This window comes from Nymphalis io, chromosome 26 (assembly GCF_905147045.1).
Source record: "Nymphalis io chromosome 26, ilAglIoxx1.1, whole genome shotgun sequence".
Classification (NCBI taxonomy): Eukaryota; Metazoa; Arthropoda; class Insecta; order Lepidoptera; family Nymphalidae; genus Nymphalis; species Nymphalis io.
Genome location: NC_065913.1, coordinates 7,908,881 through 7,933,323, shown reverse-complemented (window position 1 = coordinate 7,933,323; position 24,443 = coordinate 7,908,881). Strand labels below are relative to the sequence as shown.

The 24,443-nt window shown below is 33.8% G+C and overlaps 1 protein-coding gene across 1 annotated transcript; it reads right to left on the bottom strand.

The window, feature by feature from the left end:
• Positions 1-229: 229 nt before the first annotated feature.
• On the bottom strand, positions 230-6,140 carry LOC126778561 (neural/ectodermal development factor IMP-L2-like). The gene is made up of 7 exons (XM_050502230.1): positions 6,042-6,140; positions 4,162-4,319; positions 1,757-1,926; positions 1,498-1,660; positions 960-1,147; positions 723-855; positions 230-412 (listed from the first exon to the last, which is right to left on the bottom strand). Exons 2-6 carry the CDS (start codon positions 4,274-4,276, stop codon positions 727-729), a joined length of 765 nt encoding a protein of 254 aa, XP_050358187.1. The 5' UTR covers positions 4,277-4,319; positions 6,042-6,140; the 3' UTR covers positions 230-412; positions 723-726.
• Positions 6,141-24,443: the final 18,303 nt, after the last annotated feature.

The following is a 24,443-nucleotide window of genomic DNA, read 5'->3' as shown; positions in this document are numbered from 1 at the left end:
TCAATAATAAAAATTAGTAATTTCATGATATTTTATCGCTCTACTAGCGCCATCTGTTATGTGGTAGCTGAGTTAATATTAATTTAATTATAATTATAATAATAACGAATGGCCTAATATCGACTTTAAAAATTAAACAGATATAATAGAATTATTTTAATATTTTTAATGAATTGTAACATAATTTAATTAACAAAGTCGTTATTTAAAAATATAATATTATAAAATAATAATCGCTTTAAGTATTAAGTACACAGAATGCCATTGACAAAGTATTTCTCTTCATGAGGACGTAATAACACATATTCCTTATTCTAAAAAAATAAGTTAGTCATAATAAATATATAATGTAGGAACATCGCACAATCATCGGCGGGTAGCTAATTTGGTCGCTCGTAGACATTCAATTGTTCTGAAACAAAACAATTTGTTTTAATATAAAAACATTTATAAGAATTGTTTACAGACAAAGGCTATATTATAAGAATCATATATAAATGTATGTCTATTTGTTTCCTAATCGCGACCAGCCCCAGATTTATGCCTAGGCTTATAAGGTAAGGGCTTAAGGTCTCCATCCGCCGAGGGGTCCTACCCAAATAAAAATAATATATTTTTACTCTAACCGCTTCAGAATTGGGCCCCAAAAATCAAAGTACCTTGGGTCCTAAATAAAATAAAAAACTTTTGTACTACCCGTATAATAATAATATTTTATTAACCTGTTTAAGGCTTAACAGGATAGAGGAAGGTCTCAGCCACATCCTTTCCATATGCGTTCTTTGCGGAACATGTGTAGCCGCCCATATCGGCCCACGATATCGCCTTTATATGTAAATCGCCGGATGGCAGCACCTGCCAAGAAAATATATTTTAAAGATATATGATAAAACTAGATGGCGCTAGTGGATCATCTAAATTATCTATTTGTATGTTACAATCTTTGATGTATAACTTACCCTAACTCTGCTATTTCCATAAATAAGTTTATTGTTATTGTCAATCCAGTACACTTGGGCCTTGGTAGGGCTGTAAACCCGACAGGGCAGTGTCGCGCTAGTTCCCATTAATTGAAAGATATCGTTGTAAAACGCAGTGATAACAGGTTTGGTTGGAATCAATGGAGAAAGAAGATCGGATTGTTCGCCTGAAAATAGAAAGGAGAACAATAGATTGACACATTTTAAATAATTGTTTCAGTGAATGTTGAAAAAATTAAAGCAATAACTCGAATATACCAAATTGCCTGTGTAAAACGATTGTAAGCAGGTTTTCTTGGTCTGGTTCTATTACCATAAAAAAATGTATTTTTATGTTCTGGATAAAGATTTGTATGACAGTAGTAGTAGTGGCGCAGTAACGTAGTAAAGAATGACCAAGTTTTGTTGTTGTTATTATTAGTAATTGTTCAACCTATTATTAATACAAAAAAAAAACCTTTTTTTACTGGTTTGTAGTCTTTTCTTTAAATTTTATTTATATAATAAAACAACTTACCTTCAACAATAACAGTAGTAGAAGCGCTAGTTTCCCTCAGGCCAGCGGTAGCGACACAAGTGAAAACGTCACCATTGGACGGCGAACGCACCACGAGTTTGGTTGTCATGCGCGCAATGCTGAATGTTGGTGGCGAAAATATTTCATTTACGTCTTCCTCGAACTAAAAATTTAGATTATCATATAAGTTAAATATATATGCTATTATTTATTTATCTTGATCAAAACTAGATTTTATATGTTTTCTAATTTAACTTACATCAGATATAGGTATGCCATTCTTCATCCAGCTCGACATTGGAGCAGGATTGCCCATCACCTCACATTCTAACACTAGAGTAGAGCCGGGCATGTGTCTCACTGTCTCGGGGGGGTGAGACGTTATCTTTACGTATTTCTGCACGACGCGACGTCTGGGAGGTGGAATATCTGGAATAAGAATAAATTTTACCATTAATGTCAATATGTGCCATCAAACCCAGGCTTGCATCTTGTGTTCGGTGGTGAAGAATAATAATTCTGTGCTTCATGTGTACCAATCAATACCAGCTTAGTGGAATAAACCACAAAATTGCTATATTCTACATATTAGACGCAATTTTAGAAAATCAACTATTATATTGTCTTAAAACATAATATTTAATCTCATATAAATTATGTATGAATAGGAAAATGAATTATCGATTAAAGAAATAATATCGATCGATCGACATATCGAATATAGCCGTTTGAAAAATCAGTAACAAATAGCCAAAATATATTTTGCATTGAATTTTTTTACGCGAAAAAACTCATTATACTTTAAAAACGTCTGGATTTTTGTAAGTCAAGCGCTATGACTGACCAGATGGTCAATTTATTCCGAATAATCTAGCAGCTTAGTTCTTATTCATACATTTCTTGGTATTAAAATTGACCGATTTCGGCTTTTCCATTGTGATAAATTGTAAATTAAAAAAAATTGAGTTCATTCGATTTGAGGGCTTTTTAAAAGGTTATTTTTTTATATAATTAGAAAGGCAACGAGCATATGGACCACTTGATGATAAGTGGTCACCAACGCCCATAGACATTGACATTGTAAGAAATGTTAACCACCGCTTACATCACCAATGCGCCACCAATCTTGGGAACTAAGATATTATGTCCCTCGTGCCTGTAACTACACTGGCTCACTCACCCTTCAAACAGGAACACAACAATACCAACTACTGCTGTTTTACGGTAGAATATCTGATGAGTGCGTGGTACCTACCCAGACGAACTTGCACACTCTATCACCAGTATATTATTATATATATATAAAATATATATATTATAAATATAACATAATCAATAAAACGTACAATATTAACGTTAGACAAACAGAATAAGTTATTTTTGTTGACAATTCCGGTAGTTATCATTTCAATTTGGCGATAGGTTTACTTATAGCATGACGTGTACGAAGCTTGCAAACCTAGTTTGAATATATTTATTATATGATTTCGATGAATATTACATGTATATGATTGAGGAAAAAGGGTAATTACTAAGTTTCTTGCCGATTCTTCTCTCTTCATTTCGTACCGAAAATGTGTACGCCATTCAATGCGCTGACGCAGAATAAATGGAATCGGAGAGTGCATGATATTGATACTTTACTACTTTAAGCTTTGTTTACTGAATTATATTATAATAAATTATTAATCGATTTAAACAATAATTAATAATTCTTCTTTCCTCTTTTTAGAGTTAAATTTGATTTGACGATTCCAAAATAGATGTAAATAATAACTTACGAAAGAAAAACTCGATACGAATGAAAATGAAAAGTGTGTTCTCTCCTGGGGTGTCATTTTTTGCGATTATATTTAATGACTTCCTTGAATAAATTGTTTATTTTAAAGGAATTGCGAAATGTATAGAAGGTATTTTATGTTTAAGTAAATATATATTCTTATATGTATTTATATAAAATGGACTAAAAGTCATGTCTTTCTGACCGATTTCGATCATGGTGGTCTTTCTGAATGAATACCAAATGCACAATAGTGTTGTGCACAACCAGTGCATACACTCGTGGACTTTCATACCTCTTTCTTCGATTCCGATGGGAAGGCAATACGATACAACTGAAAAGAGTTGAGACACGGGTACAACGGATTTACGTACTTTCTCCTACTGAAATTTTATTGACATAAACATCCAATAGCTTATCAATTTCATTATATATGAGAATTATTTACTCACTCATAAATATATAAAAATTGTAACTATAACTTTTTATTTGTGATCAATCAGTAATTTCACAAGATAAATAAAAGTATAACTTTTGTTCGGAAAGCTGATTTTAAGGAAGATTCGAAGTTTTTTTTATAGAATAGGAAGTCGGACGAGCATATAGGCCACCTGATGGTAAGTGGACACCAACGCCCATAGACATTGGCATTGTATGTACTGTAATTACACTGGCTCACTCACCCTTCAAACTGAAACACAACAATACCAAGTACTGCTGTTTTGCAGTAGAATATCTGATGAGTGAGTGGTACCTACCCAGACGAGTTTGCGAAGTCCTACCAGTTAATGTTGATAAATATAGAATATAGATAAATCGGTCCGATACGTTGTAATTTTCAATGAAACTCAAATTCAAAATTTATTAAAGCTTATATTGCTCACCATTTGGTAACAAATTGTTGTCCATCTCTAGTTTCCTTTCTATCTGTGCATATGTATGAACAGAATGCAGCGACACTAACGCCGCAACGACGAGTAGCGAGACTAAGCTGAACATGTTAATGTTTCGCTAGATGGCGATAGTTGAGTATTAATAAAGTCTGAAAAAAATAAAATAAAATAAGGCAACAAATAATAATTTATAATGTTATATCTTTATAAGATTCATATTTTACTTCACAGTAACTTGATATAACTATAAGGAACAATTATCAAAAGATTAATTTTAATAGGAGTAAGTTAATATATTTATAACATAAATCGAACGTAATTTTACTTGGTACTTGGGCTCCCGTTCATCAGAGTCCATCGCATGGACCATGTAATGGTTGGGTGATATTACAATGTCTATTGGCGGTGACCATTTAGCGACATTACTAAATATTGCTGTTTAGCGATAGATTATTTGATGACTGGTTCCTAAACCTGTTAGACAGACTATCACATACAACTAATAATAATAATATCCAGGGACATTGGGACATTCACACACGGATCCCAAACTAAGCAGAGCTTGTACTATGGAAACCAGACAACTGATACTACATACTTTTCTTTTGCAAATACATACTTATATAGATAATTACACCCAGATTCAGGACAAACAGACATGTTTATGCACACAAATGTCTGTCCTGGGTGGAAATCGCACCCAAAACCTTCGGCGTGAAAGGCAAGTGTCTACCAACCACGCCAACCAGCCCGTCGCACTCGTAAATGCTCGGCTAATATACTGTGATGTCCTGTGTTTTATATGTATAGCACAGCGTTTTTTCAATTACATGTATCTCATCTGGTTTTATAATAAATATTTAAACGATGTATGAGTTACGTCTATATTCGATGTTCTCGAATATAGTATTCGTCTAAAAGTTTCTTTATACATAAATATTGTTATACATATGTATTTATATATTAAAGGTTAACATATTTTACGTATGTCTTTTATTTGAAAACTTTTTGTGTTCCAATCCAATCCGAAATCTAATGCGATTTTTCAATGTGACATTTATTTAAACGTTAATATCAAACCACTGGACCGATTTTGATGAAATTTATTATGAAGCAAACTTGGACCCTAAGAAAGGACATAAGCTCTATCGCGCTAGTGAAGCCGCGGGGGAAAATTACTAAGTAATGAAGTATAGTGTTTGTAACGGGGTCATTATTTAAAAGGATATTGTTTTTAAAAAGAATTATCTTAAATATTATTTTTGACAGTTCGATCGTGTCTGAGAAGTAAAATGTTATATATCGAGCTCATTATTTTATTTCTTAAATACTACATAAAGATAAACGTAATGGTCTTGTAACAAAAATATATATATTTTTAAAGAACTGCCGTAAAATATTTGGCATATATTTTGCTATGTATTTGACAATTGTTTATATCATAGAAAATATTTCTTTGGTTTCATTCAATAATTTTTTGAAGGATAAGAAAATAGTTTTATAGGAGGAATGATAAATTATTAAAATATATAATACAATACACGAAACTAGTTGAATTACGCTATAGATCACGTGTTGTACTCATTTATTATAAAATAAAGTTTCATTAATGACACTGCAATTAGTTCATAATAAAACAACACTTAATAAAAAATGTGTTCATTTGATAAATTATTCAATAATTATTATTTGTAAAATTTAAAAACTTTTAATTTTTTTCTTATTTAAAAAAAATACCGAATGTTAGATATATATATAGAGGCAATATTATAACGAATCAAATCGATGATAATATTTTAAAATCGCTTTTTTTTGTCAGACTAAATATATATTTTTTTTATTATCGAACTAAAATTGTACTCAATACATACCTTATAAATCACTTATAAAACACAGATACGAACAAGTCAGGTCAACTAGGATTGTCCTAGATGTTTCCAGGAATATGGTTTCTAAGCGAGTACTCCGATTGAATAGAATTCATCCCTTATATATGCTGCGAGCGGCTTAAACACACTACGCGGTTTTTCGTCTGCAAGATATTAAAAAAAAAAGTTGTTTTAATTTTTTTATATCCGGTAAAAAATTATAATCTTGTTAGAGATTATTAATAATTTTAAATTTTTAATAAATTAATTTAGTACATTAATATATTTATATATTTAGTATGTTATTAATGTTATATATTTGGATGGACCAAAAAGATCTTGTAAAATACAAATTTAATAGACAAATAAAAATATTTTTTGACAAGTACAGATAATAAAGGTAAATTCCTTTCATTATGTCTCCAATACAATTCTTACATCATCATCGCTTTCAGAGTACTGTCAAGACACCCAAGTGAGTCATTAAGCTAGTTTTAATAACGATTTAACGATTGTACAATAAATTAATAATATATATAACGGAACACCGACTTATCCTTTTTGATAATTTTTAATAAATATATAATTAGAACTTAATAATTAATTTGTATATTTAAATGACTTCATTGTATAATGAAAGAAATATAAAATAAAATGAATGAACTATGCACACATAAAAAATACTAATAGATAGGGTTTATTATACTGTACAAAATTACATAAATAAAAAAGGGCTTAACGTCAGTATTATATTTAAAACAAGTTATATAAACAAAATTGTATCGTACTATTGTTATGAACGCGAACATTTGTAAGGATGGATGTTCTTTTGTTAGTCTTTCAAAAACTACGAATGGATTTAGGTATAATTTGGTATAGAGTTTATACCCTTTTTTAACGCTGGAAAAACGCATTACGCGTTTCCACCACGGAAACAGTAGGGGGGTATGTGGGGCTCGCCGGTGTCCAAGGAGCCGAGTGCACCCCAAACATCGGAATACCCACTAAAAAACCAGCGGTACCCTTTCCGTCTTAACGAGGAGCGCCACGGGATCGCTTTCGCATGCTACCGTGATAGAGTTTATACCCTGATTTAACCTTAAGGCTACCTTAACCCCCTCAACTCACACGCTCCAGTGGAAGCTAGTCATATCATGTCAATCGAAGTCCATTGTAGTTCTCATAAGAAAATACACGATTCAAACTTGTATATTTTTTGTATAGTAAGTTTCTCGTCGGTTCTTCTCGGTAGAATCTACATTCCAATAGTAATTTATATTAAATTCAATCTAAAATGACAGTGACATAAGTGCTTTTAGGAGTTTAATCAAATAAAGTATATTATTAAAAGTTTAAATCTATAATATTTAAAATTGTAAAACAATTTGGTAACTTGTGCTTGGAGTCATACCAAATGTCAAAATCTTGGTTCAACACAAGCAATCCAACAGCAAGAGTTGTCCGCCATTAATTATATACGAAAACTGGTGGTAGGGATTTGTGCAGGCCCAGGTCTGGGTGCGTACTACCAACTCATCATATATTTTGCCGCCCAGCAGCAATACTTAGTATTGTTGTGTTCCGGTTTGAAGGGTGAGTGAGCCAGTGTAACTACAAGCACAAGGAACATCAAGGCACATCTTAGTTCCCAGGTTGGTGGCGCATTGGCGAGGTAAGGAATGGTTATTATATCTTATCTCGCCAATCTCTATAGATGGTGGTGACCACTTACCATCAGGTGGCCTCCTGCTCGTCTGTCTGCCTATAACATAAAAAAAAAACTTTCTCCGTAACACGCTGCAATTTCTGGTATAACTTTTACATATTTTGGATTAGTTTTTTAATTATGTAATAAGTTACGGGTTACATTTTCTTATTGGTTATCAAAGATCCACCATCGGTTAGGAAACAAACAACTCAGAACTGAGAAGAACAGGTGAACGTAACTCATTAGGATTTTGTATCTTAAAGGTTAAGCCAATGTACTCACATTATATTTACTAAATGCTTAATATGAAGCCCTTTGGTAATATAAGGTTTGGTTCATACTGGCTACAAAGAAGATATCTAAATCAAGTTATCTGCTTTTTAAAATTCCCAGAAAAAGTGTGGTAGCAATTTAAGATTAAATTTAAATATCTAAGGTTAAATGTTATCTTTATTATATAAGCAATTTAGAGCAGAGATGACATAGTGGTGAGCAGGCGCGAAACTTAACCAATAATTTCGGCGTCAAACCAAAACTTAGGGTGAAATCCGTTACAATTACTCGATTTGGGTTTATAATTCAGCTTTGCCTGTGGGTAAGGATACATCTTGAGGAAGCCTATATGTGTGGGGTGAGAATCTTCCACTTACGTTTCAACTACTCTGCATTGGAGCAAAGTGGCCATAAGCTCTAAAATCTCCAAGTCGTGGAACATTTACAGGTTTATTCTCTTATAAGCAAGTGGCTTTCGCCTGCATAGCACGCTATGCCCTTTACTATAAAAACATACTTTCGCACTTCTAACCTAGGATTATACATAACTTTTTTTCATAGATATCTAATATTATTTTGTAAAGTACAATAATACGAGTTTTATATATGTATTTGTTTTTTATTTTTATAATGCTCATGGAATCGATTACACGACATAAAATTTTAAATGTTAGCTATTAATAAAATGATTATACATTCCCAAAGTATTCTATACCGAGATTTTATCTGAAGTGACTAATACGACGTTTCTAGGAATCGATTCTTATCGTTTAAATTCAAAAGAAGAATTACTGTTAAAATAATTCATAAGAAAATATAAGACTAAAAGTTAAATTATTCTTAAACACTCAGTACTACTTTGCTTGAAGATATTTTTTATAAGAGTTAAGTGAGTGGATTACTTTTTCTAGCTCCAATTAGAATCATTGTTTTGGTATAAATGACAAGTAAGCCAGTGTAAATACAAGCACAAGAACAGATTTCATGGCAATGAATTAATGGTAAATGTTTGTTATACCTCTAAAGGCGGCCGTTTATTTTCTCACAGGCCTCCTGAGAAGGTTGGTCCAGCTCGTTTCTCGACACTTCTGCAATGCAGGATGGTTACATATGTGACTAAATATCATCTGACACAGGCAGGTGTCCTCGCAATGTGAATACAACAAATTACATGAAACTCAGTGGTACCTGCCTGGGATTGAACTTGGAATTATCAATTTCTTATGTTTCATCTACTGAGCCATCTTGGCTCTTGATGCAGTTTCGATTTATACGTTGTGTTCACTTACCAACAGGTGACAATTTAGCTTTCACTTGTGACCACTTGTAGTAAGTAAAGGAAACAGTAAGTAGAAAAGAATAATACTATCTGGATCGTGGGTTTCGTAAGAGCCGATGGGAAATATTTGTATATTAATAGTAGTGAGAAACCAACTCACCAGCAAAAGCATTCCCAAGAATAACCTTCAAACAGTCCTCCGGTCTTAAAAGTCTATTCAATCCTATTTCTTACAAGAACAAATTGCGTTAAATATCGAAAGAGATAAAATAAAAAAGATGTTTTAAATTTCGAATAGATCGCTGTGTATGAAAACGTTGACGACCCACAAATAATTTATAATAAAAATGTAACATATTTTTTTACACATAATTCGGCAACGTAAAGCATTACGAAGCACGTGGTACGTATGACGCAGTTACCTCCACAATGCTATTGTTAGGCGTCATCAAATAAATCATTGGCCGAGCATTTTTAAGTGGATCATCCACAATATCTTATTGATATAGCAATAAAGCTCAAAGTTGCTTGACATCAAAAATGTTCTCAAGAGTTACGTGACACAAAAGTCTGATTATTACATTTGAATGAATGGAATGTTTATTCTGAGAAATACTACGAAGTGCGACTTACTATAAGAGAATTCGGAACACACGTTAACATAAGTAGGTATCATAGTTGAAGCAAATGTTGATACATTGTTTAATGTTTCTTATAATTCGTTTTGTAATTAGATATTAAGCTACTAGCAGACGTATATAGGTAACAAATTCAAAGGATATCTAATTATTCTAATAAACAGTAGTACTTGGTATTTTTGTTTTTCTATGAGCAAGTGTAGAATACACATGTGACAGAATTTCAATGAAATTAGACACATGCAGGTTTCCTCACGATGTTTTCCTTCACCGTCAAGCACGAGATGAATTATAAACACAAATTAAGCACATGAAAATTCACTGGTGCTTGCCCGGGTTTGAACCCACGATCATCGGTTAAGATTCACGCGTTCTAACCACTAGGCCATCTCGACTAATTACAATTACAGGCACAATGGACATAATATCTTAGTTCCTAAAGTTGATGGCTATGTAAGCGATGGTGAACATTTCTTTCAATGAAAATATCTATGGGTGGTAATGACCATTTACCATCAGGTGGCTCTTTAGTTCCTCCACCAACCTATACCTATAAAAAACACAATAAAAAAAATATTTAGGTTATTTCAATCTAAAAATCCTTAATACAAATACAATGATTCCATAGAATTATTAAATGCTACTCATTTCCTGTTTAGTTACTACATTAATCGCTGTAAGCATCTGTAAGTAGGAAAACCCCTATGTGATGCAATATTAGGAATTGTACATGACATAATATGTGTTCAGAATTCAGATAGCCATCGTGACATAAATGGTGGTGATTCTAGCTTCATTGCTTTAATTGTGATTATTATTATTTGAATTCCAAATGATGTATATACTTTGTATATATATATATATTTTTAAAAGAATTTGATATTTGGGACAATTGAGTTTTTATCAATTTAAAAAAACAATGTTAGATCATTAATAAATATAAGATAAAGAAAATGACAAAATTGTTCCTTGTGGGACGCCTATATCTACGGTAACCTCATTCCAATTCGATTTTTATGTATAAACGGTTTTTACAGTATATAACATTATATTTTCAATTGCCACGATCAAGATTATGAAATCAGCAATCTTTCGACGGTAATTTTTTTTTTATAGAATAGGAAGGCGGACGAGCCATATTGGCCATCTGCTGGTAAAGTGGTCACCAAACGCCCTTAGACATTGGCATTGAAGAAATGTTAACCATCGCTTACATAGCCAATGCGCCACCAACCTTGGGAACTAAAATTTTATGTCCCTTGTGCCTGTAATTACACTGGCTCACTCACCCTTCAAACCGGAACACAACAATATCAAGTATTGCTGTTTTGCTGTTCTGTAAATGACAATGTACAACATTATTTGGTGGTAGGGCTTTATATAAGCCCGTGTGGCTTAGTACCACCCACTTAGCACATATTCTACCACCCAACAGCAATATTGCTGTGTTCTAGTTTGAAGGGTGAGTGATATATATGACATCTTAGTTTCCAAGATCGGTAGCGCGTTGACGACGTAATGAATGGTTAATAATTCTTACAGCTTGTGGGCGATTCTGACCACTCACCGTCAGGTGGCCCGTTTGCTCGTCCACCTATCTATTTTATAAAAATAATATCACGACGATTACGAATCGTAACTTATACGATTAGACGATAGTAAGTTCTATAAAGTAAGTAAGTTAAAAAATATATTTAGTAATTTTACCGCCTCTTGAAATCTCCGCCTTGTGTTCCGGCTTAAAAAAACTACTTTAATATTTTAAAAATAATTTAGAAATGAACTCATGTTATCTATTATAATATAAATCGTGACTGCCTCGTTGGTCTAGTGGCTTGATGTAAGGGCGCAGACCCAGAGGTCCTGGGTTCAATTCCCAGGTCGGACCAATAAAAAGTTTTTGGGTTTTTCTGTCTGAAAATTCTCAGTAGCAGCTCGGAGTCTGTAAGTTAGAAGTGTGTACACTCCCGTGCCTCGGAAAGCGCGTAAAGCCGTTGGTCCTGCGCCTGAACTCTTTCCGGTCGTGTCGGATTGCCGTCCCATCGGATTATGAGAGTTAGGGAATAGAGAGTGCACCTGTGTTGCGCACTCACTTGTATCTCCTGCGCAATTGGCTAATCTCTCTTGAGATTGGCCGCCATGGCTGAAATCGGTCTGGAGGACATTATTATAATATAAATCATATATAAAATCAAACGAATATAATTATAGGGGTACCCCGATGGGGTAGCTCGAAAGTACGAGTTACTACGACGAGTATCTTAAGAACCATCTAATCTTTTTTATTTAGAAGCATCTCCAAGTATCGACCTCAAAAAAGACCGGAAGAAAAATTCACACTACCCCAAATAAATATTAATAAAACCAAATTATAACACGAATTATTGTTTGTAGTTTCATATTTATAAAAATCACCTAATGTGGGCCGATGATATCCTTAATGTTATACAAGAAGCAGATAATTTCGGACACGTTTAGTCTCAGTATCAAGGACATGGGATCGGACAGAGAAAATTTTAAATGACTTTTTTTTTTGTCGATGAGTAAAGCCATCCTGAATCTTTAAGCTGAGTCTTTAACTGAGTCTTTAAGCTCGTATGTGATTTGCCCTCACATCTGATTATAAGAGAGTAAATGAGATAGATATAATGTACTTTTATTTTATTTTTACTAAATGTTAGCTCCATTTGGACCTGTGATATTTGATGACTCACGCTCGGCACTCGGTTAAAGAAAATACAGAGGGAGCCTGCTTGTCCAAGCCTTGTCCTCGAGAGAAGAGGCCTTTTCCAGCATTTACAGGCTAATTTACTTTCAATGTCTTTAAGTAAATTTAAACCAGTATTAACGTTAAATATTCCTTGACTAACATAATGTTTGACCTATAAAGCATTGGTATAACTAAAATGGAGCCGAGCAGAGCTAGTTTAAGGTAGAAAGAGCTAGACATAACAATATATAATGCTAACATTATATATTAACGGTGGTAATTTTTTATTTTTTATTATTATTATTATTTTGTTTCACCTTTAGGTCTAGTAAGTTATAGTTTAATTATTTAATATGCTCTTTTTTGTCTGCAATATGAGGTATTGATGCTTTCTCAAAATGTCTATGCAGTTGATTTTATATAAATCATATTGGTAAGGCTTGCTATTGGAGAGCCAATAGAAATGCCATATATTTATATATGCCTATGTCCAACAGTGGACGAGAACAGGATGCTGTTGTTGTTGATGACGATGATTGGTAAGTTCCGTTAACAATAATTTTTTCAATTAACAATATTTTATGTATATAGGCCAGTCTGTATATCACTTTGTCAGCAATTATCTACCGCCAAAAAGCAATTCGTTGTATTGTTGTATACGGGCAAATTGACGGTAAGAAATGGCTTAAATGGTTTTCATGTATATAATATTTGATTACTAATTTTATTCACATTCACTATAAAATCGTTATTTATTATTAAATTAATTTAGTTGACACGCCTATGTCATTTAAGTGTCGAAAAGGAACTACTGCTTCCAGTGTCCTGGAGTAGAGCGAAAGGAACGATCACTCGAGTGATTTTTCAATTTCCAGGAGTACGTAAGCGTTGTTTGATTTTTCTAAATGTAATATTAAATGAACTGCAATTTATATGAAATGAAAGCATCGACCAAAGAGCCCTGAAAGACAATCTCGCTCTACTCTGATCAAGGGTCAGGTCTGGCGCTGACTGTGTCCCTTGCCAGTTCTTCTCGGTAGAATCTACATCCCGAACCGGTGGTAACTTTTTATTTTATATTTTAAGATGAATTTGATTCGAAGCTGATAGTTTCTAGATACGATTAAATACTTACGACTTCGCCTATAAATGACGTTAAGGTATAATTAGTAAAAAAAACACCTACCCTCTTCATGATGATGATGACAGAAAGAGAGAAAATAAGGCCGTTAATGTTTAATGTTTTTGGTGAAAATTGACCATAAAAATAATAATAGGAGTTTATTAACACCTGTTTGTTACTGTTATAACCTTATGATGTCAAAAGCATCGCCACTGTTGAGAAGTTATGGAACTCGAAGCTGCATCAGTGCAGGTTGATGCTGGATTTGAACCCGCAGCCTTTGGTTAACATTCACGTGTTCTTTGACCAGCGGTGGTATATTTATATGCACTTTTATCACGTGATGCATGCACAAAGACAAGCTTAAAAATACAGTAACAGCCTATTAATGTCCCACTGCTGGGCTAAGGCCACCGCTCCCTTTTTGAGGAGAAGGTCCCTTTTAAAGCGCATTGGAGCAGCGTAGTGGAATACCACCACGCTGCTCCAATGCGGGTTGGTAGAATATACATGTGACATAATTTCAATGAAACTAGACCCATGCAGGTTTCCTCACGATGTTTTCCTTCACCGTCAAGCACGAGATGAATTATAGTAAAAAATTAAGCACATGAAAATTTAGTGGTGCTTGCCCGGGTTTGAACCCACGATTATCGGTTAAGATTCACGCGTTCTAACCACTAGGCCATCTTGGCTTTTTTAGCTTAAAAATATTGAAAGACATATTATTTATATGTATTTTTCTTTTTATTCTCTAAAACATTCCTATACCAAACAAAACCCCATCACCGTTTAATACGTATAATGTCAGTAAATTGGGCATAATTATGTAACAGCGGGTGTCGTCGACTCTTAATAAATACGAGATGTAACCTCATTAAAAGTTGTTCAGCCAATGATTGCCACTCGGGGGGTGATAAGGATCGTTCGATATAATAATTGCAGTTCTTGAATCAATTGAAAATGTCGAACGATAGGGAAAATTATGGAGGATTTTTTATGTGTATGCAATGTTTCACGATGATCGGTTGACTAGTTGAAATTAATATAAAATCATTATTTTTTAATATTAGTTAGGAGATTGGAAACTGTTTAGATATGATCTGTTTGTTGTAGGATTTTTGTATTGTATCAGCCTTTTGCCGTCCATTGCTGGACGAAAGCCTCCCCATAGAACGCCGACCATCCCGATCTTGGGCAGTCCGCATCCATCCCGAACCTGCCACCTTTTTTAAATCGTCGGCCCATCTTGTCACAGGGCGTCCTACACTACGTTTGTCTAAGCGTGGTCTCCACTCTAACACGTGTCGGCTCCATCGGCCATCAATGCGCCTGGAGACATGACCAGCTTACTTCCACTTCAGCGAGCTAATTCTATGTGCGATGTCGGTGACTTTAGTTCTCTGGCGAATGTCCTCATTTTTTGTAATATTATTATACAATTACAATAGTTGTCTCTTTATTTTTTGGCTAGTATGCCGTGACGGCAAACGATATAAAACTCTCTTGTGCGTGTATATAGCTTATTACATTAATACGATAAATGGTATGTGCAGTGATTTTTTTTAAATTAAATTTTAATTTTATATATTATAAATGGTAAGTGTTTATTTATTTTACTCCATATTTAACTCCCAATATCTGAAAAAAAATGTTTTTGGGTACATACGTAACATCTATAATCAATTTGTCTGGCTGTCTCATAAAAAGTTATTATATATATAGTATATATATGTTATTGTAAACTACTATAGTACATACGTCGAAATTTGCAAATATAATGTTGCAATATGTGTAATGGTAACAAATTATAGTCCCTAATTGTTTTAATCATTATAATGGTAACATTTATGTTATAAATATTTATAGATATTATATTGTTTAATCTCCGCTGTATTAATAGGAAATCTATAATATTTTTACATAATAAAGGGGAGGTATAAGCTTATGTCTGTTGAAGACAGACTGGCGACAAAAAGTCTTCATTTTCGTAGCAAAGCGTATCTGCAATCGGTGTTTTTTTGTTTAGAAGACCAGATCTTTAATATTGAATATGATTGGGTTTCTATTTCTATTATAAGGATTTTATATTCTTGGTATATATTTATTTATGTAAACTCCTCTTAGGTACCGACTAAGAGGGGCTTTCATCAGACATTCTATTGTCCAACAGAAAAACTTAATATTGTTGTGTTACGGTTTCAAAGATGAGTGAGCCAACAACAAACAGTAACAGCTAAGTTCACAAGGTTGGTGGTGCATTATCCATCTAAGGAATGATTATTATTTCTTATATTACCTATGTCTATGAGCCTCTTACCATCAGGTGGCCCATTTTTTTCATTTTACAGAACAGTAAAGATAAGCCAGTGAATAATAAACGTGGTTTTAAGAGAAGACCGCAGTTTTCAATGTAGCTTATTCCATGGTTGGTCGTAAAAATAAATCATCAAAATATTTTTTTTTTTTGTTGTGTATCCAGGCATCATGGTAGAATATACTCTAAGCCTTTTCCCTACCAGGAAACCTTTTTAAAACAATATTTTTTTTGGCTGATACCATTTGTTCTACGGCCGTTACTGTGTTATATAATGAATTAATTACGTTTTAAATATTTTTTACTTCTGTACATAGTGTAACTTGAAGTATCATGTTTTTGACGACTTAACTTTTCAGGTAGCATCACACGTCATTCGGCTACCCCTATAAAAACTATATAAAGTAAAACTATATATATGATATTGGAATTATAACTTGAAAATATTAAAGTCGTTAGTTTGCGCCCAACCTTATCTGAGATTAGCGTGGGCCGAAGATTAATATATTAATTATAGCATTTGTCAATACATAGGCGTTCCCATGCAACAGGCACGGAGCAAACACCATCACCCTGTGTTTAGTTAATTAATCAAAGTAGCTTATATCAGATTATAGTGTAGCGAGGTCATGATATAATGGGGTTTTTTGCTGTATATTATAAGGTGAAATATTTGAAATAATAGTTTAGCGTGAAATATTTAAAGTAATATGCATAGCATGGTAGGGCTTCGTGCAACTCGAATATGAATCATTCGTTTTTACCGTCAATTTTGTTTTAGTACTGATATGATTGGTGAGCCAGTGTAATTACAGGCACAGTGTATAGGATAATTAAATGGTATTTTATAATTTCGATGTGGCCTTGTTATCATTTATATAATAAAGATTTATTATGTACTTATATTTTTATTTATTAATCGCATTAATTCGGTGTATACTAAGTCGAGATGGCCCAGTTTTGAACCCACGATCATCGGGATCGTGGGTTCAAACCCGGGCAAGCACCACTAAATTTTCATGTGCTTAATTTGTGTTTATAATTCGTCTCGTGCTTGACGGTGAAGGAAAACGTCCTGAGGAAATCTGCATATGTCTAATTTCATTGAAATTCTGCCACATGTGTATTCTACTAATCCGTATTGGAGCAGCGTGGTGGAATAAGCTCCAAACATTCTCCTCAAAAAGGAGAGGAGGCTTTAGCCCAGCAGTGGGACATTAACAGGCTGTTACTGTACGGTGCCATACTGGGCAGGAAATTACTGTCGTTGGGTCGCTGGCGAACAAAATTTGTATATAATTTGCTTATGTGGCAGATATTTATTAATAGTGCCATAAGAAACATTGAGAAGCATGTCTGTCACCACGGTCGCGCTGCGTTTTCAATTGTCAAACCTTTGAATTTTTAAGAAATACTTTATTATTCGTCTGCCAGACGCTTAAGTAGAGGTACAATTCTACCAACAAACTGTCATTTTATCGCAATCGATCGTAAATCGTTGCTGTTTATCCGTTTTTTTTTTAATTTAATTACCGACTATCGGTATACAAGTTAACAATTAAGTTTGGTTTTAACAAAACGGTATATGCTAACATCATATTGGTTCGATTTCGATCTGAATAAAGATAGAATAGTTTGGATTGAAATTGAATAGAGAAGGTATGGTAATCGTTATAGATTAGAAGAATTGGCCCCTAGATTCCTTCTAAATGCGAAATCTGAGAGGCACAATCCAGGACTTTGACCTTTGTAGTAATAATTTAAAAAAATAAAAATATTTTGTGCAAACCTGGCAGACCTGAGTTGCAATGGTCTGGCAGTGTTGCCATCGCGTTGTCAATTGAGAACGTTTCAAAAATGTAAAAAATTATGTGTTATGTAATTGTCTCATTGACCTCTTGGGAGATGTTAATATTTCTTATAAAAAGAAAAATGTCGGCGTATGAAGGAGATTTGTATAAACCCATTTCCTTATCTATACCATTGACAACATATATACAAAATCACATGATCAGTTGAATTAAGACTACAAAGCTTAACAAACAAACACACTCTCGAATCCATAATATAAGTAGGATATTAGCAACAGTAAATTTACAATAAAATAAAATAAAAATCATCTAATATTTCTAATTTTAACTGAATACCGATTGGGTTGAATCTCAAGTGGACCATATTTGTTTGAAGTCTAGATTAAAACTACGTGACGACACATAATCGTCCTTCCATTAAAACGTTTTAAGCGTATTACTTAAATTATTGTTTGAGAGCTAAATTTAGTTTCGGGAAAGATATCTTTGAAATTAGACGAGAATTTATCGATAATCTGATATATATAGTTGATGGATTTAGGAATAGCTTATTAATGTGATGGCCTCGTGGTTAGAACGCGTGAATCTTAACCGATGATCGTCGGTTCAAACCCGGGCAAGCACCACTGAATTTTCATGTGCTTAATTTGTGTTTATAATTCATCTCTTTTTTTTATATGCGCCGGGATGGCAAATGACTCTACTCCACCTGATGGTAAGTGGTAGTAGAGTCCAAACGCGACGACGGCCAGTACAGTCGGGAAGAATCACCTTGCCGGCCCGCAAGATGCCTCTTCACGCCTCGTTTGCAGGAACCCGGGTTGTAAGAGGAGGGGAACACGTGAGCTTGTAAGGAATTCCATTTTTTGGTAGTGCGACAAAGAAAGGAGTTGCCAAATTTATTTGTGCGCGATGGAATTGATGTCACAGTTAGGCGGTGATATCGAGAACCAGCTCGCGTGGACTTAAGAAGGAAGGGGGAAGCAGGTAAAAGAAAATATCGTGAGGAAACCTGCATGTGTCTAATTTCATAGAAATTCTACCAACCCACATTGGAGCAGCGTGGTGGAATAAGCTCCAAACCTTCTTCTCAAAAGGGAACGGATTCCTTAGCCCAACAGTGGGACATTACAGGCTGTTACTGTTAATGTTATTAATTTATTTTATCCCTGTTCAAAAATTTATCGATATGTTGATAGTTGATGGGTTTAGAAATACATGAAATGTTTAATTTATTTAAAGCTCGTTGGTTTTACTATATGATGCCGAGTCCCGGGTTCAAACCCCGATTTAGGCCAGTATTTTAGTTTAGTAAAGAAGTTATCAATAGTAGCTCGCTGTGTCTGTGTAGTACTCACATACTCAGCGGTACAAATTTGAATCAAATTTTATCAAATCCTACTGAGTATTTATGTGTTTTGTTTCAAATTCATCTACTAAAATACACTACACATCCACGAGCGAATAAGAGCTAAATGAGACGAACATCTTGCAGATAGTCAGTTTGGCTTTCGAATAGGAGTAGGCACGAGAGAGGCTCATTTTGCAATGCAGGTTCTCGTACAAAAATGCAGAGACATGCAACAAGACGTTTTCCTTTGTTTCATCGATTACGAAAAAGCCTTTGACAGAGTACTGCACGACCGTCTAATTGCAATATTACATGATATCGGCTTAGATGACAAAGATGTACGCATTATCCAGAATCTGTATTGGAACCAGAAGGCTACTGTACGAGTTGACAATGAGGAGACTAATGAGGTAGAAATAAAGATAGGAGTCCGACAGGGCTGCATATTATCACCCACGCTATTTAATTTGTACTCGGAAAAAATAATAGCAGAAGCAATTGAAGGCCAAGAATGTGGAGTCAAAAAAAATGGCCGTTATATTAACAACATCAGATAAGCTGACGATACAGTTCTAATAGCATCATCTCCTGAAGAGCTGCAATTAATTATGAGCCGTGTTAATGAGTGCAGTGAAAACGCTGATCTGAGGATGAACCTATCAAAAACGAAGATCATGGTGTTATCTAAACATAGCTTCGATGACATTGCTATCATTGTAGCAGGCCAAAAAATTGAGAGGGTGCGAAAGTACAAATATTGGGACATGTCTTAATGACACCTGGAGCTGTGAACAGGAGGTAAAGAATCGCATCGAAATAGCTCGAAGTGCCTTCTGCACGTTGAAAAAAGTACTCTGCAATCGCAGACTTAAGATCCCTGTGCGCATACGACTTCTACATTGTTACATCTGGCCTATACCTCTTTAAGGATGCGAGGCGTGGACAATTAAAGAAGACCTCAAAAAACGTATAGAAGCTTTCGAATAGTGGGCATATACGTATGTTGGCCATTAGTTGGACTCAAAAGGTCTCGAACGTGGAAGTTCTGCGACGCGTCAACCAAAAACGGCAACTTTTGGAGACTTTCAAGAAGAGAAAAGTTGCATATCTCGGACACGTGCTTAGGCATGAAAGATATGAACTTTTGCAACTGATTATGATGGGAAAAGTTGCCGGAAGGAGAGCTGTTGGGCGCAGAAAAAAGTCTTGGCTGTGCAACATCCGTGAATGGACGGGAATCGCGAGTGCTGCCGAACTCTTTCGCCTCAAGAAGAACAAGAAGGAGTATTTAAAGCTGACTGCCAACCTTCGCTAGTCGGAGTGGCACTCGAAGAAGAAAATAAATGCGAAAGTGAATTTGTTTGTTATGTTGTTATATTTTAATTACTCAATCGATAATCATGAAATCATGCATTTTTAAGGCATTTCCTTGTATGTATGTAACCACTTTGTACCAAATTTCGTCGGAGACTTTTTTCAAGCCTGTATGACAAAGAAACCTTCAAGAAAAGAGTGTATTCATTCCTTAAAGGCCGGCAATCCACTTTTAAGCATTCTGGTGTTGCAAGTATCCAAGGGTGATGATAGTCACTTTCCATCAGGTGAGCCGCCTGAAAAAAAAACTAAAAAAAATGATAATTTCGGAAAAACTGCCTCATCTTTGCCCGCGTATAAGGGAAGGGCCCATATACGCGGGCAAATCTGAGGGCGGAAACTAGTCATTATATAACGAAACAGGAAACATTGCATAGTTCTGAAGCAAATAAACCGAGAACAGTTTTCTTAATTAAGGTAATTTCTGTATCTGTTATTAAATGTATAAATAACAAATATGGCGACCCGCCTTCAACCATAAGTCTATTAATGCGTACTATTATTAAATGCTATTAATAATTATTGCTTATTTAAATTACAAGTTTTGTGTAAATCAATTTGCGTCAGATATATAAAAAAAAGAAACATTAATAATAATATAATATTTTTGTATTGTAACAACTCGTTTATTTAAAAAAGGGGTAAATAGTAAAGCGACATCCTATAGATATCCCACAGCTGGGCTAACACCTCTCCGTTTGTGGAGAAGATTAGGAGCTCATTTCACCACGCTCTACCGGGTTTGTTTAATATACATGTGTGAATTTTTCATCCAACACATGCAGATTCCAAATCTCGTCAAGTTGTTCCCTTCGCCTTCGAGCACGAGATAAATTATGAGAACATGAAAGTTAATTGGGTTAAAATATTAACATCTAAATTACAAAGATAGAGGTGCTCTAACCACTGGGCCATATTTGCTTTTAAAAAGGGCACAGAGTTTGGAATATAAGAACGAAGTCACGTGTAAGCGTTAGTACATATATATATACAACTAAATAAAATTGAAGTGTCTTTCTGTGATTTCTGTGTGATATATATATTTCATTTATACGGAACTATATAATGTATGTTACTTATAATGGTACCATTATTCAAACAACTTCTTACACGCGTATTGATAATTTGATCTACGAGCTTTTGTTATTCTAGGCGCACATTAGTGACTTTTTAAAGTGTAATTGAATGTTGCTATTAAAAATATATGTTTTGACAATACTAAGTAACTAGTTTCCGCGTTTTATCTGGATTAAAATGTGATCCTTGTATAGTAGCGTGATGTTATATAGTCTATAATCTTTCTTAATAAATCGTCTATCTGACGCATAAGTATTTATTCAAATTGGCTTCCTGGCTTGGTAGTCCCTGAGATTAGTAAGTTTTATCGAACAAACTCTTCAGTCTTATATACTAATATTTTTAAGATTTTATTAACAACATAAATTGTATTTTTATTTAAATTAAACATTATTGAATTTATGTTTATTATTTTATCTATATTTTATATTTGTTTTTTTTTTATGAAAACAAATATTTGATTCATAATATTATTCAACAAAACAAAAATTATATTTCAATATTTTTAAACATCAATTTAAACTTGTGTGCGTTAGGCTTAAAAAAATATTATCTTTGCCAGATAAATTTCAAGTACGCCGTGACGACACGACACGCCCACGACGCGTATCCGTAGTGGTGGCGCTTGTATCGATGATCTATTTCATTAAAATAAATAATTTTATAGGGGGATTAATTTATTTACTTTTAATATTTTTTTATAATCAAACAATTTAGTATATCTTTTAATGTTAATGATAAATAACATTTTTTAATTTGATTTGATTAATCTTAACAATATTATAAATGAAGGGAGTTTGTTTGTTTGTTACGCTTTCTAGTCTTAACTACTTAACCAATCATCATGATATTTTGCATATGCGTACAGTTAACCTAACTACACCCCTTCTTACTTGAGGGTGGAAACTAGTAATTGTGTAAATATTTATTCAAATATAATAACACCATATTGTTTTTAAAGGTCATTTGAATTTTATTTTTAATCGCTATTTATGTTTTTATCTAAGCTTTATATACCGTAGTACAATTAGAAAATAGGTTTGTAACGATATCCGACTGTAATGTGACGTGATCTTGTGTTGCGTGATTAAAAAATTACGCTGTTATTCGAGATCATGGGTCAGTGACTTGTGCATCCTATGTAAAACCATAGCAAACATTTTGTAATGTATTTATAGTTTAATATTTGGAAAGTTAAGTTTTATGTGAAAATTATTTGGTAAATGAGAGAATATAACATAATAGAACCGATATTGATGTAGATTTATCAACTTGTACTGCCTTGTCGTTAGATTGCCTAGAGCCTAGATATAAAGTTGCACTTTTCGAGGTCCTGGGTTCACACCACATGTCAGACTGATATTAGTGATTAAGATTTGGGGCATAGCTTTGAAAATTACGACAGGACAATGTGTGAAATATAAAATAGGTCCACTTCACACTTCTAGTTGTGATGAGTCAGTAGCTTTTATTATATCAAGATTGTATAACAAATCGTTAAATTAAATATTTATTATAATACGTATTGTTTTGAGTCCTATTATATAACAATGGAAAAGACACACGCATCTATATGTATGTAAGTTACATATTGTGGAAGAGTAATTACGTCATTACTACGGACGAGCATATGGGTCACCTGATGGTAAGTGGTCACCAACACCCATAGACATTGTCATTGTAAGAAATGTTAACCATCGCTTACATCACCAACCATGCGCCACCAACCTTGGTATCTTGACCCTATGTTTTTATGGACAGACAATAAGGCGCATTCACCTCGTTTAGTAAACATAACTTTAACAATAAAGTCCACAAATTTTATAATGTTATCATTAAAAACAAAATAGCTATCACTTAATTTAAGCCTTTAATAGGCCATTTTCTGGAGGTAGAGCTTTGTGCAAGCTCGTCTGGGTAGGTACCACCCACTCATCAGATATTCTACCGCAAAACAGCAGTACTTGGTATTGTTGTATTCCGGTTTGAAGGGTGAGTGAGCCAGTGTAATTACAGGCACAAGGGACATAACATCTTAGTTCCCAAGGTTGGTGGCGCATTGGTGATGTAAGCGATGGTTAACATTTCTTACAATGCCAATGTCTAAGGGCGTTTGGTGACCACTTAGCATCAGGTGGCCCATATGCTCGTCCGCCTTCCTATTCTATAAAAAAAAAAATATTGCCAATTGCCATCTGTCAATAGACATATTGCGATGTTAAAATACAAACATATTTATTTCCGAACGCAGCTAAATATTTATACGTAGAAATATGTCTATTTCTTTCAGGTATTAAAAAAAGTCACGCCGTTAAGGTTTAAAAGTAAAAGACATACTTATAAATCAATTACATCTCTATCATTTTTCATGACATATATATAATATATATGTAATTAATCTTTATATCACTAAAACACGGAAACGTTTTACCAATTCATTGTTTCTTGGCACCGATATTGACTAGCCCGGGCCAATTCGTATGATATTTTCAACACGGAATCAATTATTACCACTATTGGAAATTATGAAATAAAACTTTGTACAAAATCTTATTATAATATCGTTATTAACTACAGTTATACAACGACATCGGCTTAACAGCATAAAAGTATTATAGATATAAAGTATTTTAATTTAGTTTAAAATATATAAGGAAGTCAACAAAATATTAATCGTAAACGCATTCACATTAAAACGATTACACAGGAAAACATAAAAATCATGCATTATGAGTATAAAGTAT